This window comes from Panthera leo, chromosome A1 (genome assembly GCF_018350215.1).
Source record: "Panthera leo isolate Ple1 chromosome A1, P.leo_Ple1_pat1.1, whole genome shotgun sequence".
NCBI classification, from domain to species: domain Eukaryota; kingdom Metazoa; phylum Chordata; class Mammalia; order Carnivora; family Felidae; genus Panthera; species Panthera leo.
In genome coordinates, this window is record NC_056679.1 from 24,947,030 (window position 1) to 24,967,888 (window position 20,859).

General features: G+C 50.5%; 1 protein-coding gene across 1 annotated transcript in view; it reads left to right on the top strand.

The window, feature by feature from the left end:
* Positions 1-280: 280 nt before the first annotated feature.
* The window catches only part of SIAH3 (siah E3 ubiquitin protein ligase family member 3), a 68,243-nt gene continuing 47,664 nt past the window's right edge, over positions 281-20,859 (top strand). The window contains exon 1 of the mRNA XM_042921019.1: positions 281-424. Coding sequence (XP_042776953.1) covers positions 290-424 — 135 coding nt within the window. The 5' untranslated portion in view covers positions 281-289. The remainder of the gene's footprint in view (positions 425-20,859) is intronic.

Genomic DNA, 20,859 nt, shown 5'->3' on the forward strand with positions numbered 1-20,859 from the left:
GTAATGTTCAATAATACATTCTCCGCCAGGCTCAATTCATCAGGGAGTTTCGGTAGGGGAGGCATTTGTTATTGGCTGTCTCTGCACCTCAAGGATAACATTTCTGTCCTTTTGATTGGCCGCCTCACTGCTGCAAGATTCTAACCGTCTTATTTTGATGATGAATATGAAGGCACGCTAAGCCGGGCTGGAGCGGAGTGTCTCAGAGGCTGTGCTCCTTCCAGAGCCCAAGGACTTACCAGCTTCTTCCTGCTGCCTTCCTGTGCCAACAACCCCCCCAAAAGTTGTGATGCTTTTCTTTACCCAGTGCTTTGGGGCTGTGTTAGATCTCATTCACCTCCGCTTTCAGCACTACAAGGCTAAACGGGTTTTCTCCGCCGCTGGGCAACTTGTCTGCGTTGTAAACCCCACGCACAACCTAAAGGTGAGTTGCTATCATTTTCTATTCCCGCGGCTCGGGTTCCAGTCCTTTCTCCTGGCTGGTCGGTGACCCTCCGCGTGCTCCTGGAGCTCCTGGCAAAGGCTCTCTGGCTAGCGCTAGGACGCGCTTGGTACCCGGAGGGGTTGCCTCGGCTCCTTCTCGCTTTCTAGGTGTCTCTCGTGCTCTCGGTGACAGCGTGTTGTTTCCCCGACTGGCAGAACAACTGGAGTGAGAGTCCAGTCTCTTTCCCCGGAGCTGTCAGTCTAAGAGCGGGGTCGGAAGGGAGGGTGGCGGAGGGGGAAGGGGGCGTCCTCTTCTAGCTCCCAAATATTTGTGGGCAAGCGTTCAGGAGACAGGATGTGAAAAGTTACCCAAATTGCACACTGTCCCATGTGTTTGGAAAGGCAGGCAGGCACATGGATTGCGGAAGCCCCCTTCTGCTGGCTGCCGTTGAAGTGGCCACGGGCGGGGGCGCGCAACCCCCAGACCCTGACCTGGGAGCGGATGAGGGGGGCTCTCTCTGCAAAGTGGTTTGCCTTTTGCTCAGACTCGGCGTGTGTGTGCATGTGCGTGCGTGTGCGTGTGTGTGTGCGCGTGTGTGTGCGTGTGTGTGTGTGTGTGTGTGTGTGTGGAAGAGAGAGATTGAAAGATCAGGAGGAGTTAGTCTTTGCTCCTGTGAGCTGCTGCGCCCCTTGCGCGCTGGGGACCGGAGGGGGCGGGATTTGCTTCAGTTGTATAATAATGAAACCGGCTGGGAGCTGCGGGTGTGTGAATCACCACCGGCTGCCGGGCTGCGTCTGGCGCCACCGCCTCTGCATTTGTGTCTTCGGGCCAAAGCCCTTTACAAGAACAGCCCAAATCTGGGGTCTGGGAAGACCGCTCCACATCACAGCCGCGACCCACAGGGAAATGAACGAAGAACCGTTGGCTAGGGGTGGTGGGGGCGGAGACAAGACAGGGCAGTAGAGAGTGGGAGGGTGGGGGGCTCGGCTGAAGTCCCCGATATGAAACTCCGAGCCACCTTGGCTCTGTTTTAAGATAAACGATGAACTCACTGGGAGTTGCTTTCCTGTCTACCTCACCATGCGCAGGGCTGAGTGACAGGGAGGAGGGCAGGTCTGCAGGGGAGTGCTGGAACAGCCTGGCAGGGTAGATCTCTCATTCTGACCACTGCTCTTGGGTAGGGAAAGTGTTGCTCGTCCCTCATCACTGTATAAACTCCTATAAAGAGTCAGACTCTCCTCGGCCCTGCAGGTCAGGACTGATGGGTGCCTCTCCCCTCCCGCCGCCCCGATTCCTGGAAGTCCCTAGGAGGGACAGCTGCCTGGAGTGCCTGTGGCAGTAGAGGCGGCCAGTCCTGGGCAGAGGGGTGCTGGACTGCTCCAGGATTGCTACGGTGCACAGACCTAGGAACTAGGTCTCGGAAGTACCCAGTCTGTGACTAGCACCAGCTCCATGACCTGCATTTGCTCTCTCCGTCCTATGCTCTCTCTTTCTGGCTCTAGCTCTCCTGCCCCTCGTTCCACTGGCTCCTTTTGCATTCGTGGCTTAGTTTTACAAATGACAGTCCACTGCCAGTCATCCTTGGCAAAGCAAGTGCATGGCGGACATACTAAAACGTGATTCTGAATTCCACGTTACCGCCACTTTGGAGACCGCATTCAAACTCCCATTATTTTGTCACTTTACATTAGTTACTTCCCCGTGGCAAGACGTTTTGTTTACTTCTGTTTTGCATTTTAATGCCTTTAAAAATTGTGTCTGAGACCAAAGTTTGCATTTATATGGTTCGCTGGCTGCAGCTGATGACGGGAGGAGACGCTCAGATCTGGGGTGGGGTGGGGTGAGCTGGGGTGAGACGCATCTGTGTGTATTTTTTAGCGAGGTCTGCCTGGACATTGGTTAGTAAGTAGTCCTGCTGCCCGAAACCCAGGAGTTCAGAGTCAGGGTTGGAGGCTCTGGGTCAGCTCTGACCAGCTGTGCGCCCTCAAAAGATTCAACCTCTCTGAGCCTTCCCTTCTCCACCTTCGAAATGGACATATGAATGAGTATATCCATGGCTCTGTGAGGCTAAAAAGAGTTACAAGGGGTGGCCGTGCCTCGTGGCACTCTCCCCCAAAAAGAATTGTTATGGCACATAATGTGGGGGGTTCCGGTAGGAACTTTAAAAGTTGTCACTCAAAGCCTTTAGCCCACTTAGAAACCATATAAGCAGTAACATAAAAATCTCTGACATATGCTTTGGGAGACTATTTTCCATGGCTCGCTTTTTCGTTCTCACTTGGCTTTTTTAATTTCCCATAAAAAAACCACTTAGGGATTTTGCCCAGACAAGCATCCCCGGAGTTAAACAAAGCAAGTTGAGGGCTGTGAATGCCACCGGGGGGGGGGGGGGGGGGGGGGGGGCCGGCAGAGAAGACAGGAGTCACAGGGGCTGTGCCAGGCAGAAAGACCTCTACAGCCCAGACCACCTTTATGGAGGTCCAGGTGGCCCATCAGGTAAGTTTTACCTGCTTTGCAAACCTGGGGGCTAACAGCCATTTGCAGAGCTTTTGAAGGAACAGTTCGATCTGAGCACTGCCGGCCGCTTCACTTACATTAAAAAGTGAGTGAACAAAACCTCAAAGAAAAGGTGCTCCTACTAAGCATGAATTTCCATAGACCGCAGAGATATGTCTTGGATATAATCAGCTGTGATCTACACGGAGGAAAAAATTCTTTTTTTAAAGGAAAAAAAAAGGGGGGGCTGTGGCAACGTTAACCCAGAATAGCTATTGATCTGTGGTGCTTCCGTGCACTTTGTATGACAGGCTGGAACGTGAAATGGTGACCAAGGACAGAGAGACTGCAAGCTCGCTTTCAATTTTCTAGGTTGTGTGTAGCTACAAAGAGGGCTGGGAAGCCTGTGTTTTTCTTTGTGGAAGCATTTTTTGCGCTTCGTCCCTTCCCAGGCTTTCCAGAGAATGCTAACAGTATTTTAGGACCTGAGGCAAGTGCTGAGTTATAATCAAAATTCACTTACTGAGCAGAGAAAATCGTGTATTTACCATGCTTCCCTAGGTCACCTTCATCCTCAATCTTATTATGGCGATTACTCCGTAACCTGGGATTCCTTCAAGCAAGCAGATTCCTTTCCTTCTACGTGGGAGGCAGAAGCCTTCCTGGCAATGCAGACACCCTGGATAAAGCCACGACACCCCTTAAGCCCACCCTAATTAAAAGGGGGCATTTAGAGTAGCTGTACTGGAACACAGGAGATCAGAACCCGGGGGACCTCTGCTTTAGGCAAGGGGCAAGCAGAGAAGAATCCGGTGCAGCGCCCTCTCCATGGGGCGCAAATGACACTCCGTGTGTCCCTGTGTCTGTCTCCTTGCACATATAAGGATTCCAGATGATGCCCCCACATTTCTCCTTCCCACTTTATAAAGGGTCACCAGCAAGAAGCCAGCGTTCTTGGCTTGCTGCCCTCTCCGTCTTCATTCACAGAGGTTACAGAAATGTGGTCAGCAGGCTTCGGGCCGGCCCTGGTGAGGGCGCCAGGTCCTGGTCCTGACTCGGCACTCCTTTCGCCCTCGTGCTTTTTGCTTGTTTTCAAACCAAGAAAGCCTTTCTGCTCTGGCTCCTCTCCCATTGGCACTGGCCACTTCTATAATGCCCTGTCCTGGGTAGCCTTCCCCTCTCCCGCCCTGTCTCTGGAGATGCCAGGGCCCCTCTAGGGCCAGTCCTCCGAGCTTTCCAAGCAGACAGTACCTGAGCTGAGGCTGGCTGGACGACTTCCTCCTCTTAACCACAGCCCTTGATAAACTGGTTTCGGAAAGACCAGCAGAGAGCTTTCTGGCAAACTTCTGAAGGCCCTAGCCAGTACCAAAGTCCCTGCTGAATACCCCAGTGCCCTCACCAGCATCTAGAACAGAGGGTGTAACGTCCCCACTTGTCCTGGAAGGCCACTCATACCTCCATCTAGCTGGTCCTAAACCTCTTTATTTTAACCTGTTAACCTTGGGCTTACAGACTGAAATACACACACATACATACACACGCGCGTGGCTTTCAGTGCCTGACTAACACTACATCTAAAATCTGGGCATCTCAGCACCATTACTTGAAGCATCCACACGCCTTTTATTCTAAGACCAACCTGAGCCCGTGTGGATGAATGTGTGTTGAGTGACAGGTGATGGGGAGGGGGGGGGGGGACTGCAAGGCAGAGGAGGGGGATCACCAAAGGAGGGGACCGAGGAGATATGTGTGGCAAAGCCAGACATCACCTCTCCTGTTTGTGGGTAATCTTTGGAAATCCCGTTCTCACCCCGGGGCTTTCCCTAACTCTGCCTGACATGGCTCGGCAGGCAGCCGAATGAGAGCTAAAGACCTGAACATTGTTTTTAGGGATTTAGAGGCGGCCTTTGGAGCGTTCATCCTGAATATCTGTTTTAAAGCACTTGAAGGCTTCCGCCAAGACTGGTTAACAGCCAGAGTGTGGGTTACCCGGCTCTGGTTGACATAACCCACCCCTGAGGAACCCCGGGTCCCATCCTCTGGAAGTGTCACCATCTTCCTTTTGCTGGCCTCTCTTGTGCCTCCGCACAGTTCATTAGCACCTTGGAGGGGCTCGGAGAGGATAAGAGAGGAGCTGAAACTGGTGGGGGTCGCTCTCTGGGCCTTATTCTAAAAGCTCCCCGTGCAGACTCTTCCAGCCCTTGATTTCCCGTGGATATTGTAGGACACTCAACTCCACGGGCACCGAGCGGCTGTGCAGCTTTTCTGGTTAATGGTGATTGCAAACGAGGCTCCCGAGTCCCGTAAGTAAAGGCCCGGGGCCCCGAGCAGTCATTTGGCGAGCTGGTGATGGAGTTGCAGGGAGGCCGAAGCTGGCACCGAGGCGAGGTGAGCCGATTACCTCTGTCCCCCACGTATCCAGAGGCGCCAGAGCAGATTTCATGTAACTCTCTTAACCACGGTCCCCTCGAGCTGCAGACTCTGTGACAGAAATGAGAAAACCGGTACTGCGAGCTTTCCCTGAAGTCCACAGAGAGGTCAGAGCTATTTGGATGACTTCCCCAGGGTGAGGCAGAGTATTTTTCTAGCAATTAACAAGGGGGGGGGGGGGGAATAACCGTCTGTGAAGGTATTTTACCCTGAAAGTCATCTTGAATCAAATAGCTCTGTTTCTCAAAGGCGAAAGTTGACCTGTTTAGATGCTAATTGTTACACGGAAGGGGTCAGTCTGGGGAGTGGACACCTGTCCTCCACAGGGGCCTGGGACTCAGGGAATGACAGGGAGTCATTGAATGCAATGGAAGGTCAAACCTTCTTTTTTTTAAAGTTCATTTATTTTGAGAGAGAGAGAGAGAACGAGAGTGCACACATGAGCTGGAGAGGGGCAGAGAGAGAGAGAGAGAGAGAGAGAGAGAGAGAGAGAAGGAGAGAGAATCCCAAGAAGGCTCCCCACTGTCGGCACAGAGCCAGATGTGGGACTCGAACTCACCAACCGTGAGATCGTGACCTGAGCTGAAATCAAGAGTTGGACGCTTAACCGACTGAGCCACCCAGGTGCCCCTAAAGCTTCTTATTTTATAGTTGAGGAAACTGAGGCCAGAGAGGGGGAAGTGATGTACATCCATTTCCCAGCATTGCTGTAACACACTGCCACAAACTGGGGGCTTAAACAGAAACGCATTCCCTCGCGGTTCGGGAGGTGAGATGTCCAAAATCAAGGTTTCAGCAGCACCCTGCCCACTCTAAGGCTCGCCAGGGAAGACTCTGCTCCTTGCCTCATCCAGCTTCTGGTGGCTCCATGTGTTCCTTGGCTTGTGGCCACATCCCTCCAATGTCTGCCTCTGTGGTGTCCCACCGTCCCTTTCTCTCCTCCGCCTGTCCTCTCCTCTGTGTGGCTATCTTACACGGATATGTGGGATTGCATTTAAGGCCTCCCTGGTTCATCCGGGATAAGCTTCTCCTCTCGAGACCCTTAATTCAATCCTACCTTTGGGTCATGTCATATTCACTCTCTTGCCACGTAAAGTGATACTCATAGGTTCCAGGGGATGTGAACATGTCATCGTGTGGGCCGCCATTCAACCCTCTACACAACTTTTGCAAATGTCAACCCATCCGGCGACAGAAATGGAAGCGTTAAGTTACGTCTCCTAATCCCAGACCCATATCCCCTGCGCTGTCCCAGGCTGCCTTGAAGTTAGCCCCCAACGAAATGTCCCTCGTGCAGGTGCGTGCCGTCAGAGCAGAAAATTACAGGGACCCCCGTCCTGCACCCCATCAGCCCTGGGCCAGCAGTATGACCCCGCGGGTTGCACCACGCACCTATCATCCCCCTTTACCAAACCTGCATTCTGCATGCACATTGTGTTTTTTAAATCAAGTAGTAAAGAGACACATAGTCAAAAGCATAGCCCTTTACACCCACCAGGTCAATACGGGGAGAAGCAGTGGGTGTCGGGGGGGAGGGGCGGGGAAACACGGGCTTTGGGGGAGCCAGGCCTGAAGTCAAATCCAGAGTGTGCCACGTGTAGACGTGTGACTTTGAACAAATGTTTGAGCCCCCCGGAGGCTCCATTTCCTCATCTTTAAAACCGAGAAAACAGTGCCCACCTGCTAGGGTGGCCTTGAGGCTGAACTGAGCGCCTACGAGGAAAATGTCTGCCGCGGAGGAGAGTCGGTAAACAGCAGCAGTTACTGTCAACAATGGTCATTACGATGAAAGCAGCTCCTTGGAAGCCCGCGTCCACTCTCTGCAGCCCCACCGGGCTGTCTTTCTCTGCCCTCCCGCCCTCTCTGCAAGCCTCCTGCTTGCTGCTCTTTGGTATTCGTGAATCGCCCTTGGCCTTGAAGGGAATTTTGAGTAGCACAATTTCTCGCCTTATATTAAAGTAAGATTTGTCCTTAAGGCATCGCTTCCATACAACACTGGATGCTGCCTGGGTCCTGAGGCCGTTCATCCAATGGGACAGGGCCCGGGTCTCGGGACACAGGTGCCTGTCACGGGACGGGGGCTGATCAGCCGGGTGCCCTGTCATTCACAGAGCCAGGAGGCGTGCAGATACGTCCCCATCTCCACCCATCCTGAAACTTGCCCCTCATGACTTATGCATGACGTCTTTTCATTAGCAGCAGCTGAGTAAGCACATGGGTAAGTGGCTGTGTGAGGGGCATCGGATCTGGAGGGTGTGGATCCGAGCTGGGTGACACCACTGAGAGATTCAGCAGGGTGGGGAGACGTCCGTGCGCAAACGCTGCACGCTCCCTGGGAGACTGGACGTTTTCTCTCTGCCCTTCGCTTCACTCTGCTTTGAGAAGCAGCCTCACTCTCAGCAGGGCAAGGATGAAGGGGGGTGTGGCTGGGTCCAGGCTGCAGGGACCCTGCGGGTCCCTGCCCCGCAAGGGAGGGGGCGGCGAGAGAGATGCTCTGACCTTTCTGAGCCAGGAAAGAATTCCTGGATCCCACTGTTATCAGAGAACTTTCTAAAAGTACTAAGCAAGTCCACAGACCTGGGTCTCCTGCCCTCCAGCCTGAGTTTCTAAACACACACTCACAGGGGCACCTGGGTGGCTCAGTCGGTGAAGTGTCTGGCTTCAGCTCAGGTCATGATCTCACGGTCCATGAGTTCGAGCCCGCGTCGGGCTCTGTGCTGACAGCTCAGGGCCCGGAGCCTGCTTCGGATTCTGTGTCTCCCTCTCTCTCTGCCCCTCCCCCGCTCATGCTCTGTCTCTCTCTGTCTCAAAAATATATAAACATTAAAAAAAAATTTTAAACACACACTCAACTCACGCTCACTCGCACAATTGATGGTAATTCTGAGGATGCCGACCTCTGGGGACCCTGCGTGGTCTCTGAATAGCAGTCCAAGACCACAGGATGCAAAGCCCAGTGGAGGGGGAGAGCCGACCCCCAGGACTGCGGAAGAAAGAATAAGAGGGAGATGGACAAGACACGTCTCTCCTGTCCAATCTGCGACTGACCACTGCAGCCTCAGGAAGGAGGTCAAGGGAGAAAGAAAGTGTTGGGAAAGAAAGGAGCAACATTCTGGTTGAGGCCTTAAAGTACAGACAGATCTGGGTTTGTATCCAGTGCTGTTCTTCTGTTGTTCCTTGACTAATTTCTCTGGCCTCCCCGAGCCTGAATTTCCTCACCTGTAAAATGATTGTTGCAAGGATGGAATAATGTCACGTACGTCAAGTGCTTAGCACAGCACCTAGCCCATAGTAAATACTCCATCAATGGGAGCTACCGTTACTCTTTAAAAAAAATTTTTTTTTAATAATTTTTTTTTAAAACGTTTTATTTATTTTTGAGACAGGGAGAGGAAGAGCATGAACGGGGGAGGGTCAGAGAGAGGGAGACACAGAATCTGAAGTAGGCTCCAGGCTCTGAGCTGTCAGCACAGAGCCTGACGTGGGGCTCGAACTCACGGACCGCGAGATCATGACCTGAGCTGAAGTCGGCCGCTTAACTGACTGAGCCACCCAGGCGCCCCTAAAAAAATTTTTTTAACATTTATTTATTTTTGAGAGACACAGACAGAGCATGAGCAGGGGAGGGGCAGAGAGAGAGGGAGACACAGAATCCGAAGCAGGCTCCGAGCTGTCAGCACAGAGCCCGACACGGGGCTCGAACCCACAGACCGTGGGATCATGACCTGAGCCGAAGTGGGACGCTCAACCGAGTGAGCCACCCACGCGCCCCAAGGGAGCCATCATTACTCTTAAGCTGTGTCCCGTAGGGATATTACTCGGGGCACAAGAGGTGAGCAAGCTTCTCTTGCCCAACTTGTGTGGGTGACCGAACTCCTCTTCCTCCAAATGAACGGAGGGAGGGGGCAGCAGTAACATGACCTGTCTGTCCAGTGGCCAAGATTTTGAAGCACAGTCTGTTCAAGATAAGAGAGCCAGAGTGATGCTGTAGTTTCAGGTCCTGGTCTGAGAAACAAGGATGATAAAGGGATGAAGGGACTTGCCCAAGGTCAGAGCTGATGACGGGCACAGCCCACTGCTCTGTGACCCCACGCTGCTGGAGGAGGAGAGCGCTGGTTAAGGACACTGCCTCTCTAATAATAGGACCCTGTGGCAATGCTGGATGTCTTCCCAGGGGGTCCTTGTCCTCAGGACAAGGTGCCAGGTGTAAACCAGCCAGGCGACAGTGGGGCATTAAAAAGGTCAATGTTCCTTGGGTCTCTGGTACTGGCTCAAATACACAGCAGACGGAAGATGAGCCTCCAAATGGCTTCACCAAAGCCACGAAGCAATAACCCCAGACTTTCAGACAGTAGACGGATCAAGGTCTGGTACAAAAAGCTACATTTGCATCTTACCCCCGGGGCCCCAGGTGAAAATGCCCTCAGAAAGCAGATCCGAAACCAGCCTAATGTTTTTAGCCATCGAACAGGGTCCTTGGGGCTAAGTGAGAATTGTGATCTAACCGGAAATGTCAGTTTGACTCTCTTAATAATTTCTCGGTCCTTTAATGTATTTTTAATCACAAATTTGTGATGAGGAGGGAGCTGTGTGCTGCAGGGCTGTCTCCAGCCGAGGCCCCAGGAACTCCAGCTAGGAGAGAGTGGCCTGGGGAAGGAGCAAGGCTGGGCCTCTCATCACAAGACTGGAGAATGTCTTCTATGGAGGAGCAAGGCCATTACAGACCACATTTGGAAAGGGAAGAGGGGGTTCGCTGGGCATTAGGAAGGCAGAACCGCATGCAGGTCAATAACAGATTTTGTGAGACTGGCCAGTCAGTCTCATCATCTGCTCAGCTTTGCAGCCAGACACCAGGGCCCCCCAGATCTAACTCCTACGACGTCACCAAAGATGTGCCAGGAAGGCCAACGCAAGTAGCCACCCGGAACCTCGGGTTTCCTTTCTGTAAGTCCGGGGTGTATTATGACTTGCACGAAGCTAAGCCAGCTACACATCCTGCAACCATCAGACAATTGTTTTCCGCTGTCGGGTACGCACACAGTGATAACAATAATGACAATGACAGCCACACGGTGGCTGCCATTTGTGGAAGGCATGCTATGTCCAGGAACTGTGGGAAATGCTGTGCGTTTAGTTCTCGCCGGGAAATGGTCCGCGATTCTCCTCCTCTGTGCTACAGAATAACAAAGCAGAAAACACTGGAAGAGCTTGTTCACTGGGGTGGAGCCTTCTTAAACTCAAATCCTGTGCTTTTAAGCACTTCTTGACTTGTCGTCCATTAATGCTCTCTTTTCACAACAACCGAGCCAGAGGACGAGGACCGAGTGGACTAGATTTCATTTAGAAACGCCGAGGTGGGATCCTGTCTTATTCACCCTTATGTATATACGTCAAACACACACGTAGCTGCCCCAGCTCTTGGCGGGCGGTCCTGGGAGGCATTCTCCAGGCTTCTCTGTGCCGCCTGGTAGAATCAAGCCCCTGTGGCCTACAGCAGTGACTTTCCTCCTCCCTCCTGCTTCCTGGAACCACCTTCCAAATAAACTCCTGCATCCAAATCTTTCTCTCAGGCTCTATTTTTGGAGAACCCAAGTTGAGACTATGGATACGCTCGTGCTTTTTAAAATTATTATTATTGGCTGATGTTTATTGAGCACTTACAAACTGCCAACTGCTGTGCCAAGTGATTTACCTGAACTGCCTGTACCATCCTCAGAACAATGCCATCAGTGTATCCCCAATTCACACAAGAGGAAACTAAGGCACAGAGAGATTAAGTAACCTGTCCAAGGATGCGTTCAATGAGCAGTACAGGTTAGCCGGTGCTTTTAACCTCTATCTAAAGCTGTGTCTCCCTCTTGATAACACAATTGCTTGTCTGGAAACTTCTACAAAGAGCATAGCCCTCCAAATTCAGGCTCAATAAAAACTATGATTTGCATAAGATGCTTCAGGGGAAACTTGGCAACGACTTTACCTACACGCTCAACTCCAAATTACCCTGCATAAAAGGAAATCTGTGCTCCGTGACCACTTTTGTTTAAAAATGGGTACATAGCAAAGGAAACTGGCAAAAAGAAAAAAAAAGACAAAGAAAAAAGGAAAAAGAAAAGAAAAGGCAACCTCCTGAAGGGGAGAAAATATTTGCAAAACATACATCTGATGAGGGGTTAACATCCAAACATATAAAGAACTTGACTCAGAAAAAATAACAACAAATCCAATTCAAAAATGGGGAGAGGATCTAAACAGACATTGTTCTAAAGAAGACAGGCTCACAAATAAATGTTCCACATCACTCATCGCACAAACCAAAACCACAACGAGATACGATCTCACACCTGTCGGAACAGCTATTATCAAAAAGACAAGTAATAACAAGCGTTGGCAAGGATATGGTGAAAAAGGAACATCTGTGTACTATTGGTGGGAATGTAAATTAGTACAGCCACTATGGAAGATAGTATGGAAGTGTCTCAAAAAATTAAAAGCAGGGGCACCCGGATGGCTCAGTCGGTTAAGCAACAGACTCTTGATTTCGACTCAGGTCATGATCTCAGGGTTGTGAGATCGAACCCCGCATCAGTCTCTGTGCTGAATGCACAGTCTGCTTAAGATTTTCTCCGTCTCTCCCTCTCTCTGCCCTTTGCTCGCGCGCTCTCTCTCTTTCTCAAATAAATCAATAAGAAAAAAAAAATCTTAAAAAAATTAAAAGTACATCTACTACCTGACCCGGCTATTCCACTTCTGGGTATTTATCTGAAGAAAATGAAAACCCTCATTCAAACAGATATATGGGCTCCTCTGTTCACCGCAGCATTATTTACAATAGCCAAGATAAGGAAACAGCCTAAGTACCCATCAACGGAAGAGTAGATAAAGAAAATGTGATATATATCTACATATCTTTAGACAGATATAGAGATAGATATATATCACACAATGGAATATTACCCAGTCATAAAAAAAAGAGGGAAATCTTGTCATTTGTGAAAACATGGATGTGCTCTGAGGGCCTCATGCTAAATGAAATAAATCAGACAGAGAAAGACAGATGTCGTACGATGTTACTTATATGTGGAATCTAAAAAACAAAACAAAACAAAACAAAACTCCCGGACGCAAAGAACAGACTGGTGGTTACCAGAAGGGAGGGGGCGGGCGAAAGGGTGATCGGGGTCAATTGTGTGGGGACAGACGTTACTGGGCTCATTGTGGCAATCACCCTGCAGTGTATACAAATACCGAATTACTATGTTGTGCACCTGAAGCCAATATAATGTTATCTGCCAGTTTTACTTCGATATACGTAAATAAATAATTGGTTACAGGTGTTGTCAGGCGAAGGGATGTCTGAGTCGGCAGCTACATTGATTGCTAATTTTTTTTTTCTAAAATCAACGAGAAATGAAATATCGATGACCATTTTCTACCTAATCTAACTCAGCGTCCACCTGGATCTCTGGTAAACCTTCCCCCTAATTCCTTTCAAACGTTTTCTCTTTCCCAAACGGCTGTGGGAAGAACTGAGGGAGGGAGGGAGGCATCCGTCTGCGAGGTGAGCTTGTCAGAGGAAAAGTGGAACGACGTGGACGAGCTTTGTGTCCAGTGTGCAAGCTGGAGAAATGCAGAGGAGTGTTTACACTGACTTTGGAGGGCGGGAGCAAAACGCTCAGCCGGGAGCTGCCGAGGGCAGATCACCAAAGTAAATCCCAGGCGCCTCCTCCAGCAGCCCTGACATCTGGGGACAGTCCCGGAGAGCCACACAGGGCTCACGGGGGACCCTGACGTGGAAGGGATGATGGCGCGTCTGTGAGGAAAGTGCCCCTGGCACCAGTGCCATGACCATCCAGCCCCCGTGACACCTGCTCCTCCCAGCGCCCCTCGGGGTGGGGGTGGGGGGTGGCTGGCGCCCCGGGCCCCCTGTGCCACCCCCGTGCCCGCCCGGCCTCCCCGTAAGCAGGAGGGCTGATGAGCACATCAAGAACCAACCTCACTGAAGCCAAAGTGATACATCTGTTTATGGTAATTAAATAAATGCCAGCTGGACCCTTCTCGGCGCGCTTACTGAAGCACGTGCCAGATTCACGAGGCTCTCCAAGAATCCGAGAGAAATCAGAGGCGGGAAAGCGAGCTCTCAGCCACTTACCACCCACTTCTTGAGAATCCTTGGCTGAGGAGGTTTTCTCAGAACCGAGAGCCTGGCTTCGGTCCCACCGGGTCTTGAGCAAGTCATTTCACCTTGGCTTCTCCATCTGTCAGGTGAGACGGTGACACTTGCTCTGTGCCTCCCTTCAAAGTGACCTTGGCTAGAGGTTGGCCCTTCCTCATTGTCCCCATCTACATGCTGCCTCTTTTCAAAGGAGGTTTGAGGCAGTTTAGAACCACAGGGTGCGGTGACAGGGGAAATAAACTGGAAGGAAGACGGTGAACGCACGCGGGTTCGTTGTATGATTTGTACCCATTGTACCCGTTCAGAGTGAGTGGCAGAAATTATAAGGATCGTGGCCTTTGGAGTCAGATGTGGCTTCAACTCCAATGTTCCTGGGTGACCCTTGGCAAGGGACTTAACCACTCTGAGCTTCGTTTTCCTTGTTTAAAATAAGGCAGGCAGTGTAAGGCCAATGGAGGATTAAATGTGGCAAATATACAGAAAAGCACTTTGACCAGTGCCAAGCACATAGTGGTGCCCTTATAAACACTGGTTTCTTTTCCTTGCCTGCCGTCTCTCCTTCCTTCCTCTACTCCTTCTTTCCTTCCTTCCTTTCTCCTTCCTTGCTTGTTTCTCTTCATTTGTCTTTCCACGTTAAATAAGAAAGTCTCCAGGAAATGCTTCTGTCATAATTGGACTAATGGGTGAGAAGGGACTCTGTGGGGATGGGAAAGAATTTGGAATTATGAAGGAAAGAAATCCCTGACGTGCAAGGAAGGGAAAATTTTAAAGATGGGGTATGATTCACTGAACTTATCCAAAGTCACCAGGTGACTTATTTTTGCATCTAATTTTTGTTATCTGGGTGATGAATTAGTAAGAGGGGTCCCCTCAGGTGCCCCAGATCTCTCCAAGGGATCTAGAGTAGGAGGTATGCTGGGAGGACGTTCATTCCACATGGAGTCGGGAAGACCAGGGACGGACGGGGCTGCCGTTATGGCGGGCACGACTCCAGACAGACGTCAAGCGTCACAACAGCAGGATGGCCAGGTGGTCCAGGGGGCGCTAGAACCTACCATCCCCCTGCCTGGAGCAGGTGCTGGGACAGCAGATGTCTGCACATTTTCCTCCAACCAATTAGAAAATAGAGGTGACAAATGCAATTCTTTCTTACCCTCTGAGGTCACATGGGTATGTCCAGGCAGGCGGGATGAAGAGACAGCCTGCAAAGAGACAGGCAGCGAGAATTCTAGGCAACAGGCTGGCATCAGCGGGGTGTGGCAGCAGGAAGGAGCCCCTGCTACCTGTTCTGTGAAGCCTTTCCTGGTAACCGCTTTCTCCATCTATCTCACGGATGCTGCGCTGATTTTAATCACAGCCCTCAGACTCGTTCGCTCCATGCAGCTGTCTGCATGTCTGTGTCCCTATCAGATGGTGAGCCCCATGTCCTCAGCCTTAGCATAAATGAATGAATGGCACATAGTAGGTGCTTAGTAAATGTAGGTCTAATTAATAAGTAGAAGGCTCAGGATGGTAAGAACAAGGCAAGGAAGCAGGAGAACTGAGAGTGTTACCAAGACAGAGATTCAAGATGGGCGCCTGGGTGGCTCAGTCGGTTGAGCGTCCAACTTCGGCTCAGGTCATGATCTCGTGGTTCGTGAGTTCGAGCCCCGCGTCGGGCTCTCTGCTGTCAGCGCGGAGCCTGCTGCGGATCCTCTGTCCCTCTCTCTCTCTGCGCCTCCCCCACTCACACTCTCTCTCAAAAATAAAATATTCTTAAAAAAAGATAGAGCCTGTATCCTGAAGCCTGCTCTACGCTATGAACTCAGTATGAAGAGGGCAGTCATAAGGCCAGAGCTAGACAAACAGTGAGACCTGGTCCAACCTCCCAGATCCTTCCTGCCTAAGGATAGGATTGGGTTTCTGAGCCTGGGCTGGATCTAGGCTCATGGTTGAGGTCGATGATACAGGAAAATGTAGTATGATGCTAAGTGATGCACTCCGGAGCCACACTACCTGGGTTCAATGACTGTCTCCACAGCTATCAGCCCTGTGACTTTGGACTTCTAACTTAGTTTATCTTATACCTCAGTTTTCCCACCTGTAAAATGGGAATAACAATAGTACCTGCATTGTAGGGTTGCCGTAAGGACTAAATGAGTTAATATGATGAAGTGCTTGGCACAGAGTGAATGTTACACAGGTGCCAGCTACTATTATTGCCATTGGTGATGGTGTCGTCATTACCAGACGTTGAGGGGGTTGGGGCGGGGGGCATGCACGGTCCATAGGTCCCGACGGTGATACAGTAAAAGGAGAGAGGAATCTCATGGGTTCTGGCTTCCATCTACTGTATTACAACTGCCCCAACTTTACCTGGTTAGGGGTTGATCATCTGAAGATTAGTTCTCTATGTGCTGCTGGGAAATGTTTCAGGTTCCGCTTTTTGAGACCTGGGACAGTCCCTACCACCGCGGCGCCACAGGTTGACTTTGAAAAGAACACGGGTGTGAGGTTTGATTGCCGGTATACTCAAGTGAATCAGGGGTTTTTGTGGCTTGAGGGATGGGGGACCAAGCTTTCTCTTTCTGTCTTTATGCTGTCTTGTGGGCTCTCAGGCCTAAAGGGGATGAAAGAACATTAAAACCCGTTCAATTCTTAAGGGAAGTTCTTGCTTATTTGTTTTTAAACACCTACTTGTAAAGCACTTACTATGTGCCAGGCACACTATTCTAATTACAAATACTAACACAATCTCCAACATAACCCTGTAAAATAGAGCAATCTTTGTCACTACTTTACAGGTGAGGAAGGAGGCACAGAGAGGGTAAGCAATGTGCTCACAAGCTCACAGCAGGGACCAATGAGGCCAGGCTCATGAACACAGGCGCCCGGTCCCAGAGCTGGTCGTGTGTCTCCTATTATGCCACCTTGCCGGAAGGCCTAAGTTTGGGTAAATGCACGAGAAGGTAAGCTGGCCTTTCCCAGCCCAGGGTGAGTTCAACTGCCAGCTACCCCAGAGTCTCCCACTCAGAGCAGCCCTGCCTTCCCCGATGGAAGGAAAGAGAAATCCCATAGACTCCACCAGAGTCCCAGATTCCTGCTGACTCTGGGAGCCCAGCTTTGGAAGGAAGGTTTTGTGCCCCAAAGACTCCTCCCATATGGCCGAAGACACTGTCTAGCCTGAGACCCCTCCACCGCCTCTTCCCCTTGGTTTTCTATTACTTCGCAGACACCCCCCAGTCTGAGAACAGGTAGGGCCTGGGGCCTGGGGGACTTCTTCCCTCTTTTCCAAGCAAAGGGAAGAAGCCCCAGGGAGCCTGCGGATGTCAGTAAACAGGTCTGTGTGATCGCTGGGCCTTCACAATTGGACAGCCTTTTCTTTCCCCTGATAGAGATAAATGTTGATAACTCAATGATGATGAAAACATTGTAAAGTGCCACGCACAGCATGTTTAGTTACAAAAGCCAGGAATAATTGCTTCAGCCTTCCTGCTAAGAAAACCAGTTGTTGAGTCCAGGATAATTCTAGTAAGAAATTGGCATTCGGGGATTAATTGTTTAGAATGTAATGACTGCTACAACCCAAACTAATGAGAACAGAAGGCGGCTTCCAATTTGAATTTCAGGAATGAAATCGGCTTTGCCAGGCTGGCTGGTGCAGAAAAAGAGAATGGAAGGGCTTTTTTTTTTTGACCTCAGTTCTGATTGGGCGAAAAAATAAGAAAGCATTTTGCAAGAACAGCTTCTGAGAAGACTAGCCAAAAGTCTGTGCAGACGCCTCAGGGAAATTCTTGATTGATTATTAAAAGCCTGGCTGAGCTTTTCCTTGGGGCCCTGAGCAGGTGCGGGGGCAGCAAGGCAGGGGTGAGTCACGGACTGCGCTGGGCCGGGGTGGGGGGAGCGGGCACTGGGCATGGAGTCCCACCCGTCCCTGCCACTTCCGCTCTGACCTTCAGCAGGTCACCTGTCCTTTCCGAATCTGTCCTCCTGCAAACAGCACTCACCCTGCCAACTTCAGTGGCTTATGGTGAGGCTCAGGTGAGAAAATAGCTAGCAAAGTGCACTGCGATCTTTATATCACAATGTGGGTGGAGAGTGTTATTTGGATAAGTTACCCCTTCCTCCTTCTTTTATTTGTTTGCTTAGCCCTAAAAGGGACTCAAGGCAACCTGCCTATTCTTCTCTAATTTCTAGCATCGCTGTGAGCAGCGTGTTGAATAACTATCAAGGCAGGCAGTGGTTCAGTGCCAGAAAAGACCAGAAAAGACCCAAGAAGGTTGGTAGGGTCCACTGGACAGGAGCCTGAGGGCCCCTGAGGGAGTAGAACCCTTGCTGGCTCTTCAAAAGGCACTACAGATAAGAGGTGAGGGAGAAAAGGAAATAGGAGCGGCCCACTCATTCAAGTGTCTATTTGTTGGGTTCTGGCTATGAAGATATATTTATTTACTGAGGGACTGTTAGGGGAGTGGCATCACGATAAAGAGATTAAAAGGACCCTCACAAGACCTACTTGACTCATGGGAGAGGCCGCAAATTCTCCACCAGTGTCCAACTCTTACCCAGTTTTCTTTCCCAGTTTCCTCCCATCTCCATCCCTGCCTTCTAGCTGACGTTGGTAATCGAGATGCTGAGCAGTATTCCCTGGAATTCTTTCAACTGGAAAGCATCCTCATCAAAGTCCTACCATAAGTGAGGACTCCTCAGACTGCCTGCCCAACGTGAGGTCAGAGAAGGTTTTCAGAGAGGATTTAGATGTGATGCTCTTAGGGTAAAGGCAAAGGCATTGGAAAGTCACAAGTGTTGGCCAAGGATGTGGAGAAACCAGAAACCTTGCACACTGTTGGTGAGAATGTGAAATGGTGCAGCTCCTGTAAAAAACAAAAAACAAAAACCAAAAAAACAGGAGTTTTTTGTACGGAGGTCCCTTGCGACATTTAATACAGAATTACCGTGTGGCCCCGCAATTCCATGTCAAAGAGTTGAAAATGGGCTCAAACAGGTATTTGTACCCTAATGTTCACAGCAGCATCATTTGCAATAGCCAAAAGGTGGAAACAACCCAAGAATCCATCAACAGATGAATGGATAAGCAAAATACGGTCTGTACCTACAATGGAATATCACTCGGCTACAAAAATCAATAAAATTCTGACACATGCTACAACACGGATGAACCTTGAAAACACGGTGCTAAGTGCAATAAGCCAGGCACAAAAGGACAAAGATCGCATGATTCCACTCATACGAACTATCTCACATAGGCAAGTTGACAGAGACAAAAGGTAGATTCAAGATTACCAGGGGCTGAGGGGAAGTGGAGAGTTATTGCTTAAGGGTCACGCTTTTCTGTCTGGAATGGCAAAAAAAGTTCTGGAAGTAAGATAGTGGTGGTGGTCATACAACATTATGACTGTAATTAATGCCACTGGATTGTACACTTAAAATAGCAAAAATGGCAAATTTTGTGTTTTAAGATTTTATCATAGTAAAAATATATAATTCGCTTAAAAATGAAGGCAAAGTTCCTGGACAAAGTTGGGCAGGGCAGAGCTCTTGCTTGCCCAGGGCGGGGTTCCCCCCCCCCCACCCCCAAGCCTGTCTTCCCTGCCTCTCTAGCCGCTTGGCACCAGTTCAGCCATAGCGCTCACCTTGCCCCCCCCCCCCCCCCCCCCCCAGCAAGCCTTCAGGTTCCTTGGTTAAACTCGACCCATGCTCCTTCTTCAAAGTACAGGCTCCAATGATGGAATATTCGAATCATGTCTGGCTCTCCCATGAGACATAAATGCCGTGGTAACAGGGACCGTGTCTGTTTACTCTCTCCGTGTTAGTGCTACTGCCCCTCGGAGGTCCTCGGTAAATGAATACATTCTAGGGGCGCCTGGGTGGCTCAGTAGGTTAAGTGTCGGACTTTGGCTCAGGTCACGATCTCATAGTTCATGAGTTCAAGCCCTGCACTGGGCTCCGTGCTGACGATGCGGAGCCTGCTTGGGATGCTCTCCTTCCCTCTCTCTCTGCCCCTCCCTAGCTTGCACGCATGTGCACGCTCTCTCTCTCTCTCTCTCTCTCTCTCTCTCAAATAAATAAGCTTTAATACATACATCCATACATCCACACATCCATTCTGGATGAACAAACACATGTACAAATGAGCTACTCCATCTTTCCGCCCCCCCCCCCCGCCGTCTCCCCTCTATCATCTCTATCCCCATATTCATTAACCATAGCACTTGCATCTGTAGAAATAATTTGAAGTATTTATTTCTTTATGTATCCACAGTGTCCTTGCCTTCTCATTATACTGTAAACCCCTTGAGAACAGGGACTTTTTCTGCCTTGCCCCCTGTGGTACCCCCAGTATACAACAATGCCTGGCGTATCATAGGGCTCAGTAGGTATCTATCGAATCAATGAATAAGCGGACCTCATTAACTCCTGCCCGGATTATCTTCTACTCAATTTCATGGTCTCCATAGGCGCGCCAGTCATGTCACTACACGGACAAATTGTCAATGTGTCCTTGTCCCGTTGCTGCTCTAAGCCTCCACCGCTCCCCCAGGGCCTGGAGGAATAGTCCGTGCTCCTGGTAGAGCCTACGCTGGCCTCTCCTGACACTCCCCATCCCACCCCTCAAACCCTTCCACACTCACTAGATAGACCATTCTTAACTCATGCCGTTCTCCCTCCCCAGAATACCCTCCCCCACTTCCTTGTCTGGTGAGTACTTCCTCACCCTTCAAGACGGCTCAGATGTCATCCCCTTCCAGAAGCCCTTCCCTGAAAGTGTGTGTTCCTATTGTGATGCAAAACTGCTAACTGCCGGGCTCTCCCACTAGACTTGCCGCCCCAGAGAGCTGGGAGCAAGTTCCATCCATCGCGGTGCGTGGCTCATTGCCTGACATATGGCAAGCGCTCGCTGAAGACGGGTTTAACCAAACTGAGCTCTTCAGAGTGAATCTGAGAATAAAGAGGATGGTCTCTTGATGGAGACACAGGATCTCAGTTCTGTGGAGTCACCACCCTGACACCTGACAAGATGGCTCCCTAAACCCTGTGCTCCGCAAGTCTCTCCTGGCCCTCCTCAGGCCGAGTCCCACCTGTGGGCTGAGGAATCTGCAGCCACAAGTGAATGTTCCCGCCTGGAGCTTGCACCTTCCCTTCCAGGCCTCTCCCTGGGTATCCAGAGCTTATCTTCTACAGCTCTACCCTCCCAAGGGCACACCGTGCCACCAGTATGCATGCCCCTAGGCCCGGCTTCCTTTTTGTGGAGACCGTGGACAGAGCCAAGACGTACAGGCCGGGGTGGCCACGGACGTACATCAGGTATGGGACAGGGACGGAGATGGGAAGAAAAGAG